The sequence below is a fragment of the Solanum stenotomum genome, chromosome 5 (assembly GCF_019186545.1).
Source record: "Solanum stenotomum isolate F172 chromosome 5, ASM1918654v1, whole genome shotgun sequence".
NCBI classification, from domain to species: Eukaryota; Viridiplantae; Streptophyta; class Magnoliopsida; order Solanales; family Solanaceae; genus Solanum; species Solanum stenotomum.
The window spans coordinates 55,078,585-55,105,101 of NC_064286.1; the positions used below are offsets into that span (position 1 = coordinate 55,078,585).

The 26,517-nt window shown below is 33.3% G+C and overlaps 3 protein-coding genes across 5 annotated transcripts; 2 read left to right on the forward strand and 1 right to left on the reverse strand.

The window, feature by feature from the left end:
- Positions 1-6,317: 6,317 nt before the first annotated feature.
- Positions 6,318-7,686, reverse strand: LOC125865274 (peroxidase 70-like). Its single transcript, XM_049545482.1, has 3 exons — positions 7,410-7,686; positions 7,139-7,333; positions 6,318-7,064 (listed from the first exon to the last, which is right to left on the reverse strand). The coding sequence occupies exons 1-3, from the start codon at positions 7,620-7,622 to the stop codon at positions 6,513-6,515; spliced, it is 960 nt and encodes a 319-aa protein (XP_049401439.1). The 5' UTR covers positions 7,623-7,686; the 3' UTR covers positions 6,318-6,512.
- A 4,277-nt stretch (positions 7,687-11,963) lies between these two features.
- LOC125865273 (peroxidase 2-like) lies at positions 11,964-18,365 on the forward strand. 3 transcript variants are annotated; one of them, XM_049545480.1, is made up of 4 exons: positions 11,964-12,244; positions 12,316-12,510; positions 12,593-13,106; positions 18,145-18,194. In XM_049545480.1, exons 1-4 carry the CDS (start codon positions 12,032-12,034, stop codon positions 18,180-18,182), a joined length of 960 nt encoding a protein of 319 aa, XP_049401437.1. In that variant the 5' UTR covers positions 11,964-12,031; the 3' UTR covers positions 18,183-18,194. The 3 variants fall into 3 exon arrangements, with proteins under 3 accessions (XP_049401437.1, XP_049401438.1, XP_049401436.1); XM_049545481.1 differs by lacking the exon at positions 12,593-13,106 and having other exon boundaries at positions 17,631-18,360; XM_049545479.1 differs by lacking the exons at positions 11,964-12,244; positions 12,316-12,510; positions 12,593-13,106 and adding exons at positions 17,010-17,274; positions 17,354-17,548 and having other exon boundaries at positions 17,631-18,365.
- A 4,884-nt stretch (positions 18,366-23,249) lies between these two features.
- Positions 23,250-24,653, forward strand: LOC125865279 (cationic peroxidase 1-like). The gene is made up of 3 exons (XM_049545486.1): positions 23,250-23,513; positions 23,608-23,802; positions 23,903-24,653. Exons 1-3 carry the CDS (start codon positions 23,304-23,306, stop codon positions 24,449-24,451), a joined length of 954 nt encoding a protein of 317 aa, XP_049401443.1. The 5' UTR covers positions 23,250-23,303; the 3' UTR covers positions 24,452-24,653.
- The last annotated feature ends 1,864 nt before the right edge of the window (positions 24,654-26,517 follow it).

Genomic DNA, 26,517 nt, shown 5'->3' on the forward strand with positions numbered 1-26,517 from the left:
GTTTAAGGGTAAAAATAAGGCTAAACAAGGAAGTAATCAAAACTAGTATGATCAACAAAATCCTAATACTAAATTGTGGAGAGTCCAAGCTTGGAGAGAACCAAGAATACATACATATGAAAGAAAATAATCTTGGTAAAGCAAGCAAACATAGATGTAGCAAAGGCATATGGCATTACAATGGACAAGTGACAACTTAAAGTGTAAAGGGGGCATGCCAGACAACAATCTGATCAGTGAGAAAGACCACATGGTATAGTCTTAAGTATTCTATAAAGCTCGCAATTGGAACTAGATTACAAATGGTAAGCGATTTCGACTAAAATTTAAGCAAAATAGAGACATAAACTTAATTCAAACATGACCTGCAGGACAATAAGAACGTCATGGTTCCCGAAAATGGATAAAACCCAACTCCTACAGCCCATCAAACAATAGCTAAAACAATATACAACTTCATACTCAAAGATTTTTATTTTTTTTATTTTTTAGGCTCTGCCCTCATTTCAAAAGGAAAACAAAGAACATTAACAGTAACAAAGTGAATAAACCCGGATGTTTAAGACAACGAAAACAAGGGGATACGAGTTCAAACGTCAAGACAAATAAACGAGAAGCAAGCGATGAAAAAAATTCGAAACAAAGAAGCACCGACTACAAAACAGCAAAAAGAAAACTTTGAATCAGCACTAAGAGTAGGCACTAAAGTCGCTTAATAAAAACACCCACAGCTCGGTAGCGAATAACAGAGAACAAACGCAGCTAGTAACGTCATGTCTTAATGGAAATGAGGGATATTATAAAGGGGGAAATGTTACCTTTTCCTGGGCAGCAACTAGGACATTAACGAACTGACCACGAAAGAGCTTTCACCACCACACGAGGCTCCGGCGAGATTGGAATGGATAGAACACAACAAACGGGAAGTTTCAAGAACTTTTCACTCAAGTGGATTTCTTCCTCCAAACTCTAGCTAATTTTAATACTTACTCTAACTATTATTTTTATTTTTTAACACCAAATTTTTCAACTCCCAAAAAAAAATCCCCCCTTACAAATGAATGATCCAAGAATATATAGCCGAAACTAGGGTTCAAAATAATGGGGGAAAAAGGATAAAAATTCAAGTGAGAATGAGGGGAGACTCGGAATTCTCCTCCTCAATCCTCAATTCAAAAAATTTCAAGAACCAAAGAGCTGCTCGTTTGTACCAAAAATCAACCAAAATCCCCCAAATTTCGGACGAAAAGATCGAGGTGGGCGGCTGTTGCAGAGAAAGCTGTGGGAGTTGTTGGATATTGACGTGTGAGGTAGAAGAAAAATGCACACTGCTGCTGTTTGGTTCACGTGAGCTGCTGGATTCGCGTGGAAGAAGGAGATGCAGCGCGTACAGGGCGTGCTGGACTCGGGTCACACTTTGAGGGCTGCGATAGTGGACTGTTTCTCACATTTTTTGGGTTCTGCTCGTTGTATTGAGGAAGAAGAACGAGAGTACACGGGTGCTGGGTCGGTTTGGTATGCTATTGCTGTATGTATTGTAATGTTGTTAGAATTGGGCTGATTTGGAAAGGAAATGGGAGTGGGCTGGGAATTAGTGGGAAAAAGGGAAATTGGAAAGCTGAAAGTAATGGGCCTGTTTTAAATAGGCCCAAGTTGGGTCTGAAAAATGGGTTTAAAGTGAGGTTAAAAGGGTTGGATCTTGGAGTTTAAGAAATATTCAAATTGAGTTAAAGTAACAAATTCGGCTAAAATCTAAGTAAGACGAATTAATATAAATCAATCAATGAGCTTCTTAATGTTAACAAAAATAAAATAATTAACTTAATTATAAACTAATCGACTCAAAAATATAAACTATCAATTAAACTAATTAACCAAATATTTAAATAAAACTAAAAACATTTTTTTTTGTGACAATTTTCGAACATCCGTAAAATGTACTAATTATACATAAATATATATATTATCTTAAATAAATAAGTAATAATAATACAAATACAAAATGACAAAATTACTTGAAAAATGCTCGGATTTTTTCTTAAAGTCAAATATTTTAAATCATTTGAAATTTAAGAAGCTCAATGATTAATATAGTCCAAAATTGGGTGTCAACACCTATGGTGGGTGGACTCCAAGAGAGGATCATGGAGGAAGCTCATAGCTCCAGATATTCCATTAATCTGGGTTCCACAAAGAAGTATCGCGATTTGAGAGAAGTGTATTGGTGGAATGACATGAAAAAGGGCATTGCAGAGTTTGTTGCTAAGTGTCCAAATTGCCAACAAGTGAAAGTATAGCACCAAAGGCCCGGTGGTTTGGCTCAGAATATAGAACTTTCGGAATGGAAGTGGGAGATGATTAATATGGATTTTATCACAGGTTTGCCAAGGTCTCGCAGACAACATGATTCTGTTTGGGTAATTGTCGACTGAATGACGAAATCAGCCCACTTTTTACAGGTAAAGACTACCTATTTAGCAGAGGATTATGCCCGGTTATATATTCAGGAGGTGGTACGACTTCATGGGGTCCAAGTCTCCGTTATTTTAGATAGAGGTGCTCAATTTACTGCACAGTTCTGGAAATCTTTTCAAAAAGGCTTGGGTTCAAAGGTGAACTTAAGTACTACCTTTCATCCTCAAACAGATGGGCAAGCAGAACTCACTATTCAGACTTTAGAAGATATGTTGAGGGCTTGTGTGATTGATTTCAAAGGGAATTGAGATGATCACCTACCTCTCATCGAATTTGCTTACAACAACAGTTACCATTCTAGCATCCAAATGGCTCCTTATGAAGCTTTTTATGGGAGAAGATGCAGATCTCCTATTTGATGGTTGGAAGTTGGTGAAGCAAGGTTGATAGGACCAGATTTAGTTCACCAAGACATGGAGAAGGTGAATGTGATTCAGGAGAGGTTGAAAACGGCGCAAAGTCGTCAAAAATCCTACACAGATGTTAGGAGAAGGCCATTAGAGTTAGAAGTAGATGATTGGGTTTATTTGAAGGTTTCACCCATGAAGGGTGTCATGAGGTTTGGTAAGAAGGGGAAACTTAGTCCCCAGTATATTGGACCTTATTGCATAGCCAAGAGGATTGGTAATGTAGCTTATGAGTTGGAGCTACCTCAAGAGTTAGCAATAGTTCATCTGGTGTTTCACATCTCTATGTTGAAGAAATGCATGAGAGATCCTTCATTGATTATACCAACTGAAAATGTTGGGATTAAGGATAACTTATCTTATGTGGAGATCCCGGTTCAAATTTTAGATCACCAAGTTTGCAAGTTGAGGACCAAAGAAGTAGCTTCAGTCAGAGTCCTTTGGAGGAACCAATTTGTTGAGGAAGCTACTTGGGAAGCTGAAGAAGATATGAAGAAGAGATATCCACATCTCTTTGAATCAAGAGGGAATGCAGATCAAGGTACTAATTCTCTTCTTAGTACTCTTTGAATTATGAATGAGCATGTTGATTGTTGCATTTACTTGTTGGGTGTTTGAACTAGATGTTACCACCCTTAGCTTTGTGAAATAAAGCTCATACGAGGATGAATGTTCCCAAGGGAGAGATATTGTAACATCTCGCACCTAGAAACGACTATAAATAGTTGAAAATATAAAAATATTGATTTTTGGAAAGAATAAGGAAATCTGGAAATTTTTGTCTAAGCTAAGAAAGTGAGTTTTGGACATTTTTAAACAGCTATAACTCCTAGCTCATGATGAGTTTGGAACATATATTGATATGCTTGGAAAGACCTTGGATATATCTTTCCAACGCCGCTGAGTTTACACAATTTCAACATCGTATGAGTGAGATATGCCTTTCGGAAGTTGGGATGTTGGATTAAGGAAAGTCCCAATCCGGATTTAGGGAAGGGTAAAGTAGTCTTTTCTCTAATTAATTTCCTAATTCGTTTTTAGGAATTTATTGGGGGTAAAAACATGACTTAGTTAGTTTGGATAATTGAGAAATACGCTTAGGGCTTGGAGAAGAGAGAAAAGAAGAAATAAAGGGAGAAAAACCAAGATTTCGCCAAGAACGTCAAGCTTTTGGAGTGGATTTCATCAGGGGAGATCCCTATTAAGGTATGTGAGATCTTTTAGTGATGGGTTAGTTCACCCACACACCAACTTGTTTCAATTCAGTGATTTTGGGTTGTTTACATGTTAAAAAGTGAAGTTCTTGAAGGACATCATTAAGTTCTTGATTGGTTGTGTTGTTGAAGTTTCTTGTTGATTTGATTCGTGTTTCCGGGTGGATTTTCGAGTTAGATCTGATGTAAGTTGAGAGTACTAATGACCCTAAGTGTTTGGGGAAATAACTAGGGAAGATTGGAGGGTTTAGAGATGAAAAACGAAGGAGAAAATCGGGGATTTTCTGGGCAAAGGCTTGGGGCGCCGCGCTTGCCAAAGTGCCACGAAAGTTCCTCTGAACTTTGGCCTCTGGCGCGTCGCACCACAGAAAGTTCTCTGAACTTTGAGGGCTGGCGCCCAGCGCCTCTCAGAGCGCTAGGGACGCTAGTTCCCCCCATTTGTTCCCCACCTTTTCGTACTTGTTCCTCAGCAATGAACCTATGCTTTCTAGTTGTTTCCAACACTCTAAGGTACATCTAAACATTATGAAATCATCCATAAACATGAGATCATGAACTTTGAATCCATAATCTAATTCAAGGAAAGTTAAGATCAAAGTCAAAGAAGTTAAGAGTCAAGTCTAGAAGTTAAGAAGCAAGTCAAAGCAAAGTTTCTTAAAGTTTTCAAGAGTCTTTATTAAACGTTTAAACTTCGTTTTAAGGCTCAAGTTTCAAGTGAAGTAAAGAGTAAAGAGTTGATTTCATATCTCAAAAGTTATTAGGGAACTAAGTATTCCCAAAGAAGTTTATAAATGTTTTCACATTTGAGCAAGAAAGGAACTATGATTTCCAAAAGAGCCTTTGGACTAGTTTTCAGTAAAGGGAACATCGATTCCAAAAGAGCCTTTGGGCTAAACTTTGAGCAATTATCTCAAACTAAAGAAAGAGGTGTTTAAAACACATATGAGCTAAATTATATTTTGGGAGTAGTATTGAGCACCCAATTGGGAACGCGAGTTCATATTAACTCAACTCTCCATAAGAACCATGTAGCCAACATGGGAGTTAACGGGTCATACTTTTTAGATGATCACGTAAGTTAAGCTAGTAGATCCACTAAGTTAAGTAAGGTCCTATATCACGGTGAGGTATAGGATGGTCCTTGGGCAACGTGAGGTATAATGTTGTATCATCACTAGAGCTCATAGTGGTGGTTGTCGGTTAAAGAGTCTCCCACAAAAGTTATATTACTTTTGTATATAAGTAAAATTGAGTTTGTTATTGCTTTATCTTTAACAAACTAAATTGTTTACACTGTTTTAAAAGCTTTATATATATTGCATGTGTCTTATTGCTTTATATTGAGTTCAATTATTCATGAGTTGTACAGAGCCAAGGTAAGTGTTCCTTCTTACTCTTTTCAAGCTTAAGTTGTTGTTTAACATTCCAACTCGCATACTCGTACATTCAATGTATTGATGTCAGTTGGCCTGCATCTTATTATGATGTAGACGTAGGTAATCAGGATCAACATTCAACGCGCCGTTGATCTAGTCGAGTACTCCAGAGTCAGTGGTGAGCTTCTTTGCATTCCTCCGGAGGACTCTTTTATTCACTTTCCTAGTTTCTCTTATTAGGATGTTGTGGGGTCTGTCCCAACATCCATCTCGGTATTATAGAGGCTTCATAGACAGTCAGACAGTAGTTGAGTCTCTCATCTATGTATTTACAGATATTCTATTTTGAGACATAAGTTGCCATTTTGGCAGATTTGATCATTTAAGTTGTTTTATGAACTTATATTGTGTTGAGTTAAGTCTTCCGCTGAGTTGAGTAGCCAGGCCAAGGCTTCGCTTGGGGCCAACAATGGTCTCCGAGTGCCAGTCTCGCCCAGGGTGTAGGCTCGGGGTGTGACAAAATTCATTCAAATTTTGGACCAATTGAAATCTCAATTTTTTTAAAAATATTTTATTAATCAAGATATTTACTTTTGGAGTGATGGCTGTTGGACTTTGATCCCTACCTTGTATATTGATTAACAAACTATACAATGAGGGAATATAAATCAAAACCTGGAACAACCACAAACATTATTCACAGAGGATGTGCAAGCACATAGGGAATAGTTACTTTTACTACACAGCAAAGGTTTGAAATTTGTGTCCTTTTTCATGCTTAGGCTACTTGAGAACAAAAATTTCTACTGATGATATGGTCATGAAGAAATTTCATATTCATTCCCAAATCTTGAATTTATTGAGCAATCAAAACAACAAGATACAATCTCTCGATAATTAACAAATTACCACACAACTCTACAATGTCTCTCCATTCACAATTAACTTATTTTATGGAACAGAGGCTCTTGAGTAAAAATCACAATTACACTGAAAAACAATCAAATTCTTCAAACAATTATTCATGAATCAACATTATCTTAGACGTTCACCTTCCTGCAGTTTACGCGAATTTGACCTTGATTCCCCGTCAATGGCTTGATATTTCCCATCTTAATCATTGACTCGGCAAAATCTTTAGAGAAACTCCCGAGGTTGGTACTATATTTCTTAACAAGATTATCTGTTTGACCGCCATTAAATAGTGCTTGATCAGAGTGCAAAAGTCCTTTCTTGGACACCAAGTTACTAAAATATTTTGTGTCAAAAAGAGCTGGAGTTGGATCAAGTGGAGCAAGGTTAGTATTGCCTCCACTGCGTGGACAATTGGCTTTGCGTTGGCTAGCAAAAGTGGAGTCGATGTTAGTGTCATTGTAGATACGATTCCTGAAGGTGGAACATTGAGCAAATCCTAGAGTGTGGCCACCAGAGAGAGCGACGAGATCTTTCTCATCCAATCCTTGCTTCTTGAAGTTGTTGATAAGTGCAGGTAAGTCCAAAAATGGAGGTGGGATATCATTGTTTGCTGTGGTTCTACTTGCTGTAGTAGAATCCCTTCTTCCTAGTGGAACTTCCCATGTTGGTCCACCTAGCTTCATCAAAAATCCATCCATTATTTTAGAACTAATATAATAATAAATTGACAAGAGCAAAATGAATAACTTACTGCAACTACAGAGTCGCGAGCTGCAACAGCCACAATGTCTGCACAAGACACAATAGAACGTCCACAACATTTATCAACCTCTGACTTGATTTTGTCAATCACATCAAATCCTCTAATAGAATTGTTATTAGGTATTGCAGTCTTTTCACTGTCAATAGTAGCCGTTTTGTCTAGAAGTATTGAAGCGTCACACCCCTGCATTTACAAGAAATATATTATCTCATGAGTAGAAATATGTAAGTATGAAAAGAGGAAACTCAAAGAATCTCACATTGACGAAACAATCATGAAAATGTAAACGTAGCAAAGAGGCACCCATTCGCCTCTCTTTCCTGACTGCATCTTCAACGACTCGTTTTATGGCAGGCAAAGCTTGGGGACAAACATGATTGTAGAAAGAAGGTGAAAGAGAATCTGAAAGTGCCATGCTTGCTAGAGAAAACATGACTAAAACATGAAGAACAAAGAAGCTATTGGATGCCATTTCAAATGCTATATAGTTTATGAAGTTGCTACACTTTTATGTGTGCTTTGATGTGCTTTAGAGTGTAAAATGTGTGTGTATTTATAGTTAGGACAAATGTTGACTATGGAAACACGACAATGTTTTAGGTTTAGCAACTCTCAAAAGAATAAGACAGACATTGACAAACTCTAACAACACTGGTTTTTTAAGTATTGCAACTTACCAACTTCCCTGATCCTTTTGAAGGATAGTGTTACTACTACATAGTTAGGTAGTTTTGATTATAAAATAAAAAAATTATTTTTAGATAGACAAGTAAATAAGGTATAATGTGTAACAAATACATGTGCATATAAGATCAAATTGTTTATCACATAGCTTTTTAACATAGGGAGCGCGGACTTGCCCGCGATTAGTTCCACCTTCGGTACCGAATACCCGGATGAAAAAAAATTGCATTTTTTAAATTATATATTTAATAATTATAAATCGATAACTAACATCATAAGAGGAATTGGTAAAAGAGAATTCAAAAATCAATGTAATTATGAATAATATTTTCACCTCCTGTGAATTGAAAAGGGTAATTGCTTCACATTATTTATCAAATTACTTATTGATCAACTAATTATTTGAGACTTTGGTATCAACATAGGTAGTAATTTGTCCTATTACTCTGTATATAGCAGGGTACTTATTGCGTTTTTATTTTTGTATGATTGGAAAAAAGGCATTTGAAATAATCCTAGACTTGTATTCTAAGATACTTTTCAATTGTTGATATTGTATGTTTCATTCAATGTGTTGGTAGGAAGGAAAATGATTTTCATCAAAATTAATTTTTTTTAAAGTAAGTGATTGTTTAGTTATTTTTTGGTGTTTGATAAGTTAATAGTCTCAAAAGTATTAATTCAAATTAAATGCTATAATAACAGTTTGATTTAATTATAATCCGTAGCAAATTATTGCCATTCGCCTCTTTCCCTGAAATTCTCGCTCAGCACTCTCCCTCTCTCGCTCGCCAGTCTCTCCCTCGCCTCTCTCACTTTATACAAACACAAATGTATAAATTGAGTTTCTGTTTGAATAAAGCGAGAGAAAATTGTATATACACATGCAAATACATATATCTTCGTCCTATTCACTTATAATTATACAATACAAATCTTCCCCCGCCCAGTTCTCTTTTTCCTTTCTCTCTTTCTCGCTTTATACAAACACAGATTATACAAAATATAATGTAAATTTGTGTTTGTATAAAGCGAGAGAGAGAGATTTGATATACAAACGCCTTATTTTGATTCAATTGTATACAAATTCAAATTTTATGCAGATATACAAACACATAAAATTGAATTGAGAGGCTGCCATCGATTTATACAAACGAGAGGCTGCCAACGATTTATACAAATGAGAGGCTGCCAGCGATTTTATACAAATCTGATGCCCCCAATGATTTATACAATCTGATTTTTATGTTTGCTAAATGTGAAAGTTATTTATTTTTATTTTTTTTGTGGTGGAAGTGGAGAGGAGATAATCTATATAGATTAATCATCTATCCGGCTTATGAGATTTGTTTTGTTTTTTTTTTTTATAATTTTATTACATACGCCGTTTTTTAGAAAAAAACTAACAACTTATTTTTTTAAAAAAAAATATTTATAAAAATTAACTTATCAACATTTAAAATTAGAAAACTTTTTTGAAAAGTTATTCCATACTATATTAAATGTCAACGCTAACAACATGCAAATAAATAATTTTAAGGAGGGGTAGCAATTGGTTAAGACTGATGTTGAAGGTCTTAATTAGTTCTTTAATTAGAGTTGAATACTATTGCCACAGTTATATTTTATTGAGTTATTCAATATTTATCATTGCCCCATTTGTATTGTATATACGTTTCATATACAAAGTGATTTTCCTTCAGTGTATTTTGTGGCGATTAACAAATCTAACTTGATAAAAAAAAACTTAGTGTCTCAATTTGTATTACACTCTTTCCTTTTTAGTTAGTCTAAAAAAATATACTCCTACCATTTTATGTCTTAATGATATTAAGATTTTTTCAAGATCATAACAATTAAGACCTATTCAAATCAAACGAGTGCTTAAATCTTAATATAAATCAATACACTTAATAGTCTAAAATCTAAATCATTCAAATTCAAACCGATTAATCACAAACAAATAAGGCTAAGACTGATGTTGGAGGTCTTAATAAGTTCCTCAAGTAATAAAGATGAATACTTGCCACAATTATATTTTATTGGTTCATTCATTAATCCTTACTTATAAATTACAATATATAAGTTAATCCAAGATTATATATATCATATGGTCCCTTGGCATACCGTGTGTCACGGAAAAATTCTTTTTTAAGTATGATGAAGAAGTAGCGTGATCAGTAGATCAACAACTACGTTTAAATAATATCCTTCATGTCCTTTTTTTTGGGGATTTCATACCATTAATTATGATTAATTGGTTCTACATGGACAGACTGTTGGATATTGCATTTATTATTGTTATATTTTTTCTAGAATAATGAGTTGTTCAATTATGTAGAAGCAGTCTTATAATTGATTCAGTAGAATATTAATTTCTTAGTCTTAGCAAAAGTTTAATACAATGTAGTAAAAACCTCTACCCTGAGTAATACTAGCTGCATGCTATTTTGTAATGATGCATATTAATCTATATTATCTTAATAAAAATTAAAGGTATGTAATTTTAATATTTATATAAAACAAATTTTCATTCATATTATTTTCTACCTTGGCGTTAGCGTAGTTCTCCAAAAAGAAATATAACACTGATATCAAAGCCTTATTGATTTTAATGGATTTGTGCATTTCTTGATGAAGAACTTTCAATCATTTTTATCCGAATCTATTTTCAAATTAACTATTTTAATATGTCTTAGTTTAACTCGTTAGATTTGATTATTAGCAATTGAATATTGTGATGATAGTAAACAAAAAACAACAAAATATTAATAAAGTAAATAAGAGATCGTATAAAGCTTCAGAGGTTCAATGAAGTATATGAGAGAGCTAGATCTTGTATTGCTAGCTTCAACTCTAAGAACGATTCGATGAAATAAATGCTACTAAGATAAAGACTAATGATAAAGAAAGCTTGGTGCACAAGAATATAAAGTATTGCTATTGTATTTTTTTGGGATCAAAATGTCCTAAAATGTGTAAAATAAACTATTTATATAGGTTATAAAGATAAAGTATCGGCCAATAAAAATCCTCCACTTGAGGTCTAAAGTACCACATCGAATAGGTGTTGACCATGTGGTAATGTTATTAGTGATGCCAACTAATATTTCTCTATCGTGCTCAGACTATCTACACGACCTTTTGGCCATGTCATTAGGACCCAAGTCCTTTTGTACTCTCCATGGCATACTTCGGGCTCTTGGATTGTTCCTTGTTCATTCTTCATTCTTCAAACTTCAGATTTCCACACATTACACGTTTCACCTTTTGAATTGTCGATCCGAAATCTTGTCGGGGATCGAAACAACCCATTGGCGCCACGTGTCCTTCCTCTCGTGTCGCCACATGTCCAAACAACGTTTACCCCAGACAGAATGAGTCGATAAAATATAACTGTGACAATTATTCAACCTACTACATAAAGGAACTAATTAAGACCTTCAACATCTTAATCAACCAATAGCTATATACCCTCCTTACAATTATTTTATTTGCATGTTGTTAGTGTTGACACAATTAGTATAAATACAAAGGATGTTTATTTTTTGTTTAGTTATGAAACATCAAAAATTAAGTAAGAAAATTATTTTCCGGAGAGAATCATTTTTCTTCGTATCGAACACATCGTTATTTCTTTTTCTATATTTCGATATGTATATATATATACATTTTACAAATTATTACAATTTTTTGTTTGGTTGTCAATTAGTTGTTAGTCGCCACAAAATATAATATTATCCACAATTACTGTCTCCTTTCCTCATCATTCGTCAATTTTTAAATCTTAGTATCAACAAGTAGAAAGTATCTTTGAAAAAATCAATACAATCTCGATTATTTTAAAAGCCTTTTATCCAAATATGCAAAAAGAAAAGCTCAATAAGTACCCTGCTATTCAGAGCAGGACAAATTACTATCTGTGTTGATACCGAAGTCTCAACTAATTAATGAACTCAATCTGTTATCAGATAATTATTTGATCAACATGTAATTCGATATAATTAAACTTTTCAATTTCCAAGAGGTGAGAATATTAAAAAGAATGACATTATTACTAAACCTAGAACAATTGTTGTATTGGCATAGTTAACATTTTTCCTGCCTATAAATACACACACATTTTACACTCTTCCTCACACCAAATTAAAGCACACATAAAAGTGTAGCAACTTCATAAACTATATAGCATTTGAAATGGCTTCGAATAGCTTCATTTTTCTTCATGTTCTAGTCATGTTTTCTCTAGCAAGCATAGCACTTTCGGATTCTCTTTCACCTTCTTTCTACAATCATGTTTGTCCCCAAGCTTTGCCAACCATTAAACGAGTCGTTGAGGATGCAGTCAGGAAAGAGAGGCGAATGGGTGCCTCTTTGCTACGTTTACATTTTCATGATTGTTTCGTCAACGTGAGTTTCCTCTTTGCATACTTACAAATTTCTATTCATGAGATAATATATATAATTTCTTGTAAATACAGGGGTGTGACGCTTCAATTCTTCTAGACAAAACAGCTACTATTGACAGTGAAAAGACTGCAATACCTAATAACAATTCTATTAGAGGATTTGATGTGATTGACAAAATCAAGTCAGAGGTTGATAAATGTTGTGGACGTTCTATTGTGTCTTGTGCAGACATTGTGGCTGTTGCAGCTCGCGACTCTGTAGTTGCAGTAAGTTATTCATTTTACTGGATCTTGTCAATTTATTATTATATTAGTTCTAAAATAATGGATGGATTTTTGATGAACACAGCTAGGTGGACCAACATGGGAAGTTCCACTAGGAAGAAGGGATTCTACTACAGCAAGTAGAACCACAGCAAACAATGATATCCCACCTCCATTTTTGGACTTACCTGCACTTATCAACAACTTCAAGAAGCAAGGATTGGATGAGAAAGATCTCGTCGCTCTCTCTGGTGGCCACACTCTAGGATTTGCTCAGTGTTTCACCTTCAGGAATCGCATCTACAATGAGACTAACATTGATCCCACCTTTAGAAGACAACGCCAAGCAAATTGTCCACGTAGTGGAGGTGATTCCAATCTTGCTCCACTTGATCCAACACCAGCTCTTTTCGACTCAAAATATTTTAGTGACTTAAGGTCCAAGAAAGGGCTTTTACATTCTGATCAAGCACTATTTAGTGGAGGAAAGACCGATGATCTTGTTGAGAAATATAGTAAAAACTTAGGAATGTTCTCTAAAGATTTTGTTGAGTCTATGATTAAGATGGGAAATATCAAGCCATTGACAGGGAAACAAGGTCAAATTCGCGTAAACTGCAGGAAGGTGAACTAATCAAGATAATGTTAATCAAGAATTTTATTGTTTTTAATTGTAATTGTGAAAGATCTTAATGAAGAGCCTCTCTTACATAAAAGAAGTTAACGGTGAATGGAGAGACTTTGTAGAGTTGTGTGGTAATTTGCTAATAAGAGAGAGATTGTATCTTGTTGTTTTGATTGCTTAATAAATCCAGGATGTGTTTTGAATGAATCATGAGTTCCTATTACCTTTGATGTACTATTGATTATTTTGAAATGTCTTGATCATAAGTATCATTTCCTTCTTAATCATACTCCCTCAATTTCAAATTAATTGAAAAATTAACCAAATTGTTCAATTTTCAAGACTAATTTTAGACTGTTCTTTCAATTTTATCCTTTCATTAGTTAGTATTGAAATTAGTGATTAATTAATATTTAATTATTTTAATCATAAATTTGACAATAATTAATAAGGATAAAAATGAAAAGTTATGTCTCATTTAGTAATTTATGTCTTAATCTTCTTTTCTTAAAGGGTGTGAAATTTCCTCAACTATTTAATTAATTTAAAATGGAGGGAGTAGCTTCTATATTGCCGATCTTTCTCCCTGCTAAGAATCGATCAACTCCTTGTTGTTCAACATAATATCATGATAATACAACGTAACTAGGTTCAGTACTATTGATTATTTTTTGAAAACTAAGTTATTTCTTCTTAAAAAACTTTATGTTTTTATGGTCTTAAACTATATATATATATATATATATATATATACCAACCAAAGTATTTTTTAATCTTGTGGAGTTGTGATCTTATACATGTCATTTGGAAGTTAAGTTTAAAAATTGATAAAAAAAAAAAAGAAACATTCTTTATGTATCGAAACGAATTAAAAGAAAGATAATATACTTTTTTTTAATTAAAAAATTCTTATAATAATTCTGTTATAACTAAAAAATGGAGGCCCTCGAATCTGGGGCCCTAAACCGGATGGCTAATTTTTATAGGCATTGAGCCTTCTCAGTAAGCAATAGAAGTAAAAAGTTATAAATGGTAGAAACTTTATACGGTCATAACCTTGAGCTAGTCTGTCCGATTTACATTATTTTTTTCTTCCAAAATTTACAGGGACAAACGGCCGTAAGGGGATTTTTTGAGAAATAAAACATACTCTCTTCGTTTTAATATAGTTATCTGATTTATATTTTAATGAAGCTTAAGAAATAATTTTCTTACATCAAAATATCGTTTAATTTTGTGGTCTTAAATATGTCATGTGAAAAATTATTTAAGAAATTATAGAAAAAGAAAAAAAAAACAATTTTTTTTAACGGACTAAAAAGAAAAATAAATTAAAACGACGGAGTACCTTCATCCCTTACTATTTACAAATTTCCCAACATTAGTATTATGAGATTTTAATCTTTCAATCATTAAATTTTTTAAAAATATAAATTGATTGCAATATTCAAATCATGACTTCATAATATGATAATAATTTGTGTCGACAAGCTAACCCGATATGCCCCACCCCTAATCCGCAAGGGTACACTTTATTGTTGACCCGACCCTATTGATACTTTTACCCTCCTTCACTACGGGAGGTAAATACCAAGATGGATGGTTTAATTAAATAATACTAATAATAATAATTTATTTTGGCATAGAAAATATTTTTCAAAATTTTTGAACCGACTAAACAAAAGAACCAAAGAAATACAAATATATGATATATCAGTTTAACTCATTATTTGATACCCTCGAAAAATAAATAAATCAACATATGTCAATCCATGCAGAACCAATGCACCTTAATTGTGAGACATAAAGTGTAGTATTAAAACGTAGTTGTTGATCTACTGATCGTGCTTCTTCTTCATCATATTTTATTACTATATATTATAAAGGATTTTTCGGTGACACACGCTATGCCAAGGGATCATATTATATATATAGTCTTCAATTAATTTATAAATTATAAGAATAAGTAATGATTAATGAATGATACAATAAAATATAGTTGTGACAATAGTATTCAACTCTATTACTTAAAGGAACTAATTAAGACCTTCAACATCAGTCTTAACCAATTGCTTCTTTACAATTATTTTATTTCCATGTTGTTAGCGTTGACATTTTGTACAACTACTCAAAAGATCTTTTTTTCCTTCATAATATAGTCCACACTAAATGCGTTTGGTATATATATATGGAGATAATTTTTGAAAGACGTTTTCTAATTTTTCAATGTTTGGTGGATTAAATTATTATTTTTTCAAATAAAACAAGTTCTTAAATATGACAAACTTAGTAAAATTGCCTCCTCATCACACTCCAATCTCCATAGATTCATAGTATTTGTCTATATTATATTAAATGCTTTTGGTATATTTCTGTTTACTAATCAAATATTAAAAAATAAATAAGAAAGTCACTTATGTTCCAGTAAAGCATTTTTTCGTGTCAAACACATCATATCTAGTTTATTTTTATATTTTTTATATCGACATGTACATTTTACAAATTATTAGTACTCCTTCTATTCCAATTTATATGGCATGCTTTCCATTTTAGCCAGCTTAAAAAAGGATGACATATTCCAATATATATAGTAGCAATGTAACTTTAAAACACTCATTTTTATCCCTAATGCGATGATGATTTATAGTCACATAAATATCTATGATTTATTTTAGACCACAATTTGTTTTTAATAAAATTATATATCCAATTAAGCTACATTGTATAAATTAGGACAGACAAAAACGATGTTTTGTTTGGCTGTCAATTAGTAGTTGTTAGTTGCCACAATATAAAATATTATCCACGATTACTTCCCTCCCCACCTCATATAATATAATATCAATCGAATAAAGACGTTCTTATCATGAAGTAAACCTTTTGGTCATACCGTTGGAGAAAATGGTTATATCATTCTTCCAATTTTCAAATCCTAATCATTTGTTTCGTCATTAGAGTATCAAAGAGATTAAAAAAGTAACTTCAAATAAAAGTCAAGGAGGGGTTAAATTTATTTTCTTTTTCTTCGAAAAGCCTTTATTTCCACCCATGCTAAAAAGAAACACTAATTATAGAGTAATAAATAATAAGTGCCCTGCTATACAAAGTGGGACAAATTACTATACATGTGTTGATACCAAAGTCTCAACTAATGAACAAGCGCTTATCAAATAATTACCCGATCAACATCTAATTCGATATAATTATTGATATGAATATTTCAAAGTCTCAAATGAGAATACTTCTGATAATTACAATAATTTTTCAAATTTTATTTTATTTTTATTTTCGAATATATTCTATTTTTTTTTGGTTTCCTTCTTCTTACACTTCATCTATTTTATTTCAAATATGTGCAGGAAGACTTGTTAAAAAGGATTTTGTGTTTTACTAGCCCCCTTTCCTAGCTATTTGTTGTAGAAAATATATACTTTCTAAACTTAAAACTTATTCTCTTGTTCTCAGGACAATTGTGTAGCTCAGTTGGCTGACTAATTGAATTCCTACCTTGTTGGTGAGGGTTCAATTCCCCACAGATCTCCTCCCTGTTTCTCCCTCCAGATTACTTGTACAATGATGCATAGCATTGGCATCCACCATTATTAGCACTGGCAGCACAACAATTTTCAAAAAAATAAAATGAAAATATTTGAACATAGAGTTATGTAGTAATATATATCTTGCATTTGCTTCATATCTTTTTGTATGTATAAAGGATACCATCCTTCCAAAAGGATCAGGGAGGTTGGTAAGTTGCATTACTAAAAAAAAAGTGTTGTTAGAGTTGCTAAACCTAAAAACATTGTCGTGTTGCCATAGTCAACATTTGTCCTAACTATAAATACACACACATTTTACACTCTAAAGCACACCAAAGCACAACACATAAAAGTGTAGCAACTTCATAAACTATAGCAATAGATATAATGGCTTTGAAATATAGCTTCTTTGTTCTTCATGTTTTAGTCATGTTTTCTCTAGCAAGCATGGCACTTTCAGATTCTCTTTCACCTTCTTTCTACAATCATGTTTGTCCCCAAGCTTTGCCTGCCATAAAACGAGTTGTTGAGGATGCAGTCAGGAAAGAGAGGCGAATGGGTGCCTCTTTGCTACGTTTACATTTTCATGATTGTTTTGTCAATGTGAGATTCTTTTATTTTCCTCTTTTCAATATTACAAATTTATATTCATGAGATAATATATAATTTCTTGTAAATGCAGGGGTGTGACGCTTCAATTCTTCTAGACAAAACGGCTACTATTGACAGTGAAAAGACTGCAATACCTAATAACAATTCTATTAGGGGATTTGATGTGATTGACAAAATCAAGTCAGAGGTTGATAAATGTTGTGGACGTTCTATTGTGTCTTGTGCAGACATTGTGGCTGTTGCAGCTCGCGACTCTGTAGTTGCAGTAAGTTATTCATTTTACTCGATCTTGTCAATTTATTATTATATTAGTTCTAAAATAATGGATGGATATTTGATGAACACAGCTAGGTGGACCAACATGGGAAGTTCCACTAGGAAGAAGGGATTCTACTACAGCAAGTAGAACCACAGCAAACAATGATATCCCACCTCCATTTTTGGACTTACCTGCACTTATCAACAACTTCAAGAAGCAAGGATTGGATGAGAAAGATCTTGTCGCTCTTTCTGGTGGCCACACTCTAGGATTTGCTCAGTGTTCCACCTTCAGGAATCGTATCTACAATGACTCTAACATCGACTCCACTTTTGCAAGCCAACGCAAAGCCAATTGTCCACGCAATGGAGGCAATACCAACCTTGCTCCACTAGATCCAACTCCAGCTCTTTTTGACACAAAATATTTTAGTAACTTGGTGTCCAAGAAAGGACTTTTGCACTCTGATCAAGCACTATTTAATGGCGGTCAAACTGATAATCTTGTTAAGAAATATAGTACCAACCTCGGGAGTTTCTCTAAAGATTTTGCCGAGTCTATGATTAAGATGGGAAATATCAAGCCATTGACAGGGAATCAAGGCCAAATTCGCGTAAACTGCAGGAAGGTGAACGTCTAAGATAATGTTGATTCATGAATAATTGTTTGAAGAATTTGATTGTTTTTCAGCGTAATTGTGATTTTTACTCAAGAGCCTCTGTTCCATAAAATAAGTTAATTGTGAATGGAGAGACATTGTAGAGTTGTGTGGTAATTTGTTAATTATCGAGATATTGTATCTTGTTGTTTTGATTGCTCAATAAATGCAACATGTGTTTTGAATGAATGAGTTCCTATTTCCTTTTGATTTACTTTCAGGGAAAAAAGGATAAGACAACTAATCGGAGTTTCAAATTTCAATAATAACTAGACAAGAAAAGTGCAAAGCAATGCAAAATGAGAATTATATGCAATGTTGTCATGAGATAGGATCCATGGAGGACTCGTGAGGTTCATATATCCACCGAAAATAGTTCCCCCTCAAGCATGCAAATCAAAATTTTACATTGGCATCACATTCCATGACTATGACTATGAATGCATGATCACAATAATAAATGATTAGTCATATGCAACAAGAATAAAAATATATATTATTTTCAATAGAGTGCCATATATAGGCCACAAAATACATCTCTTTGCAACAGTACCTTTAGGCCTCTAATAGACGTTTTTCAATAGTCTATCACTACTAAAAATGAGTGAAAATCAACGGCGACTGACTATAGTGTGTACATTGCCGATTTCGTGAAATTGACGAACGTGGTCGATCGATTTTTCAAAGATATACATACAAAATGTAGGTATTCATAATCGAACCCAGGTTTTTTCTATGACTTTGGTCAATTCTATCACTCAACCTCACATGCTCGTTCATGAAATATTTTCATCATTTATATTTATACTCTTCAACTGCAAATTTGCATTCAAAAATCGATCTTATTCTTCAAGTTTTGTGATAAAAATCGTAAAAAACTGAGGGACTGCATCAATTAAACTACATCGTATAAATTAAATTAAGACGAAGGAATACTATGTTTTGTTTGGCTGTCAATTAGTAGTTGTTAGATGCCCCAATATAAAATATTATCCACGATTACTTCCCTCCCTCATATAATATAATATCAATCGAAAGAAACCATTTTTATCATGAGTAACCTTTTGGTCATACCCTTGGAGAAAATTGTTATATCTTTCTTCAGTTTTCAAATCCTAATCATTTGTTTCATCATTCGACTACCAACAAAAGTAAAAAGTAATAGCTTCAAATAAAAGTCAAAGAGGAGGGTAAATTTATTTTCTTTTTCTTCTAAAAGCGCTTTTTGTCTACTTATGCAAAAAGAAAAACTAATAAATAAGTGCCCTGTTATACAGAGTGGGACAAACTATTACTTGTGTTGATCATACCAAAGTCTCAAATTATTCGATCAACATATAATTCAATATAATTATTGATATGAAGATTTCAATTCTTAAATAAGAATACTTTTGATAATTACATTGATTTTTCAAAGTTTTATTTTAATATTATTTTTCGAATATATTCTTCTTTTTTGGTTTAATTTCCTTCTTCTTACACTTTATCTATTTTATATTTCAAATATGTGCAGGAGCACTTGTTAAAAAGGATATCGTGTTTTACTAGCCCCTTTTCCTATTTGTTGTAGAAAATAAATACTTTCTAAACTCAAACATATTCTCTTGTTATCAGTTGGTTTGACTACCTAACCTCCGACCTTATTGGTGAAGGTTCGATTCTCCACATTGTAATCCCCTTCCCGATTACTTTTACAATGATGCATAGCATTGGCATCCACCATTATTAGTGCCGGATACAATAATATTATCCTTCAAAAGGATCAGGGAAGTTTGTAAATTGCATTACTTTAAAAAAAAAAAAGTGTTGTTAGAGTTTGTCAATGTCTGCCTTATTCTTTTGAGAGTTGCTAAACCTAAAAACATTGTCGTGTTGCCATACTTCAAAGATGTCTTGCTGATAGATTTAGGATTATTGTAATTGGGAAGGGTTAGGTCGGGATAAGCCTTGACCTGCTAAATTCGTATAATATGAGTATAATAACACGAGTATTGATTAATAGACATCATATGTCGACCAAGTTTAAGTTAGTCAATCACTCATGAATTGTATGATTGAAAGTATGGAATGAATCTTTTTAAGTCAATATTATTAGTGCACTAACTTTTAGGGAAAAGGGATAAGACAGCTGACTAGAGTTTTGATAAATAAATACCAGTAATGGCGGATTCAGGATTTTCACTCACAGGATTCGAAAAATAGGAATTTGGGAAGTGAAAAGTGATTTAGCCTTTTAGGAATTTGGACCTTAATTAAACTTTTTTGGGTTCAAATGCACATTTTTAGCACGATTTTTTATTTATAAAAAAAGTGAGAAAATTAGGAACTGAAACTAAATGAAAAAGAAAGCTAAAAAAATGAAATGCTCACGCCAGAATTCGAACTTCAGATGTAAAAGTTAACTTTAAGGAGACCTGTCACTACACTATAGCTTTCTCCATTTAAATTTATTTGTCCTATTTTTCTTTTTATTCCGCTTAAAAGTGTATATCTCGTTACCTTTTTAATTAGCAACTCTTTTATTAGTTTCAATTTTTCACATTGATCGCATGTTAATATCATAATATTAAAGGACATTTTGATATATTTAACAAATTTTTAATTTAAATATACAAGATTCAAAAGTCCTTTTTAAGGTTTTAGACTCCTTATCAAGTTAAAATATATTGAAAAAATAATTTAAAATGAAAAAAGTACTATAATTTTTTTGCTTTACTTTCAGAAGAAAATAGAAATTTATAGCTTATCGCTAGTAACAAAAAAAACAACTTTTCTACTTAAAGGCACTTTTATTTTTGGCTAAACACATCTTTTTAATATATAAATTACATCCAGAATTGGACGTGCATCTTATTTCATCCAGCAAAAAGTCACACATGATGCACCATTGAGTTCAATGGAACTCTAGCAAAAGTAGTCTAGAACAGGCTCTGGAATTATCTACAATTAATTAGTTTAGCTGATAAAAAAAATTTAGTTTTGTCGAATTTAATCTGGTTTTTAGCAAATCATTAACAACAATAATATGCTTCATTTTATCCTTCATTGAATAACATTAGGACTAATATCTAATATCTACCTTCTTCATAAATTTAATTTTGAATTTTTGAGGTTATGATCCTTTTCATAAGAGTAATTTGAAGAAAAAGTAGCAGAGAGATAGAAACAATTGAAAAAAAAGGGTTAAAAGTTTAATTTTACAGAAGCATAATTTCCGTTAATATAAACCTAAGCAATTGATATTAAAAGAATAGATAAAGACCAAATTATTTGATAATTTTAAAATATTTAAAGGATTAAAACTAATAAGTATATAATTAAGGAGCTAAATTTATGACATTTTCTCTAGCGACTTCAATTTAGTACAGTTTTTCATCAGTCTCATTTTCCAATTAATATATGTTCATGCATGCAGAAACATGATACTATTAAAACCTTTATTAATGCGTTGACAAAATTAAAGATACACAAAACATATTATTCAAACATAGTTGTTGATCTACTGATTGCATAATTTCTTCAGCATATATTTTTAAAAAATAGTTTTGGTGAGTGCGGTACGGCAAGTGTCATATGATTGATTACTATTGAATTAAATTATAAATAGTTAATGAATGATCCAAATCTAGAGTTGGTAGTTTCTTGTAATATAATATTAGTATTAATTAATGTGCAAAACTCTTTAATTACTCTTTCGAATTGTTTGACTATATATCTCATGGGAGCTTAGGTTATCCGAAAGAGAACATATTTATTTGATCAACACACCACTTGGCTCACATGCCGGCCTTATTTTTTTGGACAGTGGGTAGCGATGCCTGCTCTGATATCATACTGACAATATATGATTATTTCATCTATAAATTTAAATTGTTAAATAGAACATATTTATATTTATTTCGTTATATATGTCTTTAACAATTTTCTTATGTAATATCAGTCTAAATAACCATTCTCATGAAGTAAATCTTTTCGCTATATATATATCCTTGTAGAAAGTGGTTCTTAGGTTGTGCTCGGTATAAAGGAAAATGTTTTTAGAGAATAAGTGAATTTTCTACTTATTTTTTAGTTTTTAGTATAGATAAGCACAAAAAATTATATTATCCTTAAAACATTTATATAAATTCAGAAAAATACTACGAGAGGTCATGTGTTGTGGAGGTAAGACTCACATCCACCCATTTATGTAACCATAATTATCAATACACAGGGTAGGGGGTCAAAGCCAAACCCCCATCACCTTCGAGTGTTCATAACTCAAGGTGAAACAACTTAATATGAACCATAAAAGAAAATGAGGTGAGGGTAGGGAGGTAGGGGCTAATGTGGGGTTGGAAATGAGGTCTGTTGGAGGATGGAAAGGACACAATCAATGTGAAATGTCACTAGTAAAATTTATGTTCACTACTTTCATTAGAAAACTCATTTTTAAAAAAACTGATTTTCTTAGAAAAAAATATTTTTCAACATATTTGACCAACCGAACACACCCTTAGTTTTCAATTGTTTGTTATCTTTAGTTACTAGTTTCTATTCGAGCATTGTTATAAACAGGAAACTCTAGTAGAAAATGTCTTACCCCCTTTTACTGGCCTATTCAATGCAATATATAGATTAATATATGTTTTTCCTAAATAATTGAGAATAATTTTTAAAAATTTCAATTGGTTTTGGAATATTCCTCCGCAGCCCCCACCCCACCACACACCAACCACACACAAAATCCAGCAGATAAAATCATTAAAAAAATGCTTCCGCTACACAAAGTGGAAACTACAACGTACAATTATATAAATGTCAAGTCAAAATTGATATATTTTAATCTACACATTTCCTAATAAGTAGCAGGTTATATTTTATTTTAATTAATCATAAAACGAGAGACGCAGCCCCAACTAAATTTGCATTAAAAATAATTGATATAAATTACATAGTCTGAACATTTCGTGCATGAATTGTCCTCTTAATTAGAAATTGTCAAAGTTGGCTCATTCGTAGACATTTTTATTGACCTATAAATACATCCAGATATTACTCTCATATATCATCACTCATAATCATTAACAACAAATAGAAGTGTACAACTTCATTAAAAAAAAAATGGCTTCTCGTAGCTTTCTCTTTATTTATGTGTTAGTCATGTTTTCTCTAGCAGGCATGGCGTTTTCGGACTTGTCCGATGATTTCTACCACCATATTTGTCCCAAAGCTTTACCAACCATTAAACGGGTTGTTGAGGATGCAGTCAGAAAAGAGAGACGAATGGGTGCTTCTTTGCTACGTTTACATTTTCATGATTGTTTCGTTAATGTGAGTTTCTTTTTTATCTCCCACTTAATATTTGGTACTTTGGTTGCTATATATATACGTCGTTATTAATTCTTCTACTTCTTTTTAAATGCAGGGTTGTGATGCTTCGATTCTTCTTGATCAAACTTCTACTATTAATAGTGAAAAGACTTCTCGTGCTAATAACAATTCAGCTAGAGGATTTGAGGTGATTGATAAAATTAAATCAGAGGTTGATAAAGTTTGTGGACGTCCAGTTGTATCTTGTGCTGACATCTTAGCTGTTGCAGCTCGTGACTCTGTAGTTGCTGTACGTATTATTACTACTCCCTTATTATCTTAAAATAACTATATACTTCTCTAGCTTAATTATGAATTTGTTTCTTAACATGATATTTTTACATGAACAGCTACATGGACCAAGTTGGAAAGTGAAACTCGGAAGAAGAGACTCGACTACAGCAAGTAGAACCGCGGCGAACGACAATATTCCGACTCCGTTTATGGACTTAGCTGCACTTATCAAAAACTTCAAGAAGCAAGGTTTGGATGAGGAAGACCTCGTTGCTCTCTCCGGTTCCCATACACTAGGGTTTGCTCAATGTTTCACCTTCAGGAATCGCATTTACAATGAGACTAACATTGATCCCACCTTTAGAAGACAACGCCAAGCAAATTGTCCACGTAGTGGAGGTGATTCCAATCTTGCTCCACTTGATCCAACACCAGCTCTTTTCGACTCAAAATATTTTAGTGACTTAAGGTCCAAGAAAGGGCTTTTACATTCTGATCAAGCACTATTTAGTGGAGGAAAGACCGATGGTCTTGTTGAGAAATATAGTAAAAACTTAGGAATGTTTTCGAAAGATTTTGCTGAGTCTATGATTAAGATGGGTGATATCAAGCCATTGACCGGAAAGCGAGGCCAAATTCGTGTCAACTGCAGGAAGGTTAATTAATTAACAAGTGCTGATGAAATAATTGTTTGAAGAATTTGTTTATTTTCAATTGTAAGTGTGATTTTTTAAAAAATTAATAGGCTATCGCCTAAATGTACATGTTGTATTTCATCAGAAAGGTGGAAACACAAGAGGGACCGAACCATACCTCCAAAATAATTCGGAGTCAAGCTCTCCAAAAAAATTGTAATTGTGATGTTTGCTAGTTTGGATTCTTTTTGTCATTTCTTATAACAAGTCAGTTTTGAATCTTGTTATTTCATTTGGGGTTCACTATTGATAGAATGTATGCATCCACTATACGTCAATGGACCAGGTCCCTTGACTCAGATGGAACAGTAACTTAAATAAAAGCGTTAAAATAAATGACACAAGCAGTTTACGTGGAAACCCGACCCCTTGCTCAAGGGAGGATAAAACCATGACCTGCACTCATAGGATCTCAACTCAACTTCATTATCATCAAGGAGCAAAGATTCAGATTACAAGCTTTTGCAATCTAGGAATTTAACTCTAAATCCCTTCCCCCTCACTGTAGCAACTCTGTTACTAACAAGTTTCAAAGCAACAACTCTGTTGCCTACTAAATCAATTAACCCTAATCGATTTAGACTTCACTAACTCACCATAGCTAACTCTAGCTACAACACAGATTCAATGTTAAAGACACTAACTGATTTGATTCCTTTATAACACAATAATAGATCTACAAGAATAAGCACTGAAATATAAACCTACAACAACTAAGAACAATGAAATAAAGGAGTGACTGAGGCCGACATAGGCCGCCTACGTATCTCTTTCCTGAGAATTCAGGTCAGACGTAGTTCATTACAAGGGAAAATATTAAAAGGGGATAAAGGGGTGACCGAGGCCGACATAGGCCGTCTACGTATCTCATTCTTGAGAATTCAGGTCAGACGTAGTTCATTACAAAAGGGATAAAAATTTAAACAAAGTGATTACAAGCAAATGGAACATTTACAAGGAAGTGACAGAAAATACAAACTGAAGCTTCACACATAGTATCTCTTGACAGCATCTGAGTTGATTGGTTTCAGTCATTCGGTGCCATCCATCTCCGACAGGACTAAGACACCTCCAGATAACACTTTACAAACCATGTAGGGTCCTTTCCAATTTAGTGCAAATTTCCCTTTGTACTCATCCTGATGAGGAAAAATGTGTTTGAGAACCAACTGACCAATTTCAAATATTCTGGCTCTTACTTTCTTGTGAAAAACACGAATCATTCTCTGCCGATAAAGTTGTCCATGACAAACAACAACCATTCTCTTCTCATCAATCAATGTTAACTGATCGATCCGCTTGCGAACCCATTCAGCATCACTCAATAAAGTTTCTTGGATGATTCTCAATGAAGGTATTTCAACTTCTGTAGGTATAACTGCTTCTGTTCCATATACTAGCAAATATGGAGTAGCTCCAACTGATGTTTTGACAGTCGTTCGGTAACCCAACAAAGCATATGACAACATCTCATGCCAACCTCTGCGTTTATCAATCATTTTCCTCAAAATCTTTTTTATGTTCTTGATGGCAGCTTCTACAACTCCATTCATTTGGGGACGGTAGGTGGTTGAGTTTCAGTGAGTAATCTTGAATTGTTCACATATCTCTTTCATCAAGTGACTGTTGAGATTCGCTCCATTATCGGTGATGATGGATTCTGACACTCCAAACCTACATATCAAATTGTTGCGAACAAAATCAACTACAACTTTCTTGGTTACCGACTTGTACGAAGCTGCTTCCACCCACTTAGTGAAGTAGTCAATGGCAACCAAAATGAATCTGTGTTCGTTAGAGGCGGCTGGCTCTATTGGACCAATGACATCCATGTCCCAAGCTACAAAAGGCCAAGGTGAACTCATAACATTGAGTTCATTAGGCGGGACTCGAATCAAATCACCATGCACTTAACATTTATGACATTTCTGCACAAACTTGCATCAATCATGTTCCATAGTCATCCAAATATAACCGGCTCGGAGGATCTTCCTCGCTAAAGTGAGCCCATTCGTATGAGTACCACAAACTCCAAC

Bases quoted from the DNA above. Each gene is read 5' to 3' on its own strand.
- LOC125865273 (XM_049545479.1), top strand. From the start codon at position 17,059: ATGGCTTTGAAATATAGCTTCTTTGTTCTTCATGTTTTAGTCATGTTT. The intron at 17,275-17,353 runs GTGAGATTCTTT...TTGTAAATGCAG, and splicing joins TTCATGATTGTTTTGTCAAT to GGGTGTGACGCTTCAATTCT. The intron at 17,549-17,630 runs GTAAGTTATTCA...TGATGAACACAG, and splicing joins CTCGCGACTCTGTAGTTGCA to CTAGGTGGACCAACATGGGA.
- LOC125865274 (XM_049545482.1), bottom strand. From the start codon at position 7,622: ATGGCATCCAATAGCTTCTTTGTTCTTCATGTTTTAGTCATGTTTTCT. The intron at 7,334-7,409 runs GTGAGATTCTTT...TTGTAAATGCAG, and splicing joins TTCATGATTGTTTCGTCAAT to GGGTGTGACGCTTCAATACT. The intron at 7,065-7,138 runs GTAAGTTATTCA...TTTTTGATGAAG, and splicing joins CTCGCGACTCTGTAGTTGCA to CTAGGTGGACCAACATGGGA.
- LOC125865279 (XM_049545486.1), top strand. From the start codon at position 23,304: ATGGCTTCTCGTAGCTTTCTCTTTATTTATGTGTTAGTCATGTTTTCT. The intron at 23,514-23,607 runs GTGAGTTTCTTT...TTTTAAATGCAG, and splicing joins TTCATGATTGTTTCGTTAAT to GGTTGTGATGCTTCGATTCT. The intron at 23,803-23,902 runs GTACGTATTATT...TTACATGAACAG, and splicing joins CTCGTGACTCTGTAGTTGCT to CTACATGGACCAAGTTGGAA.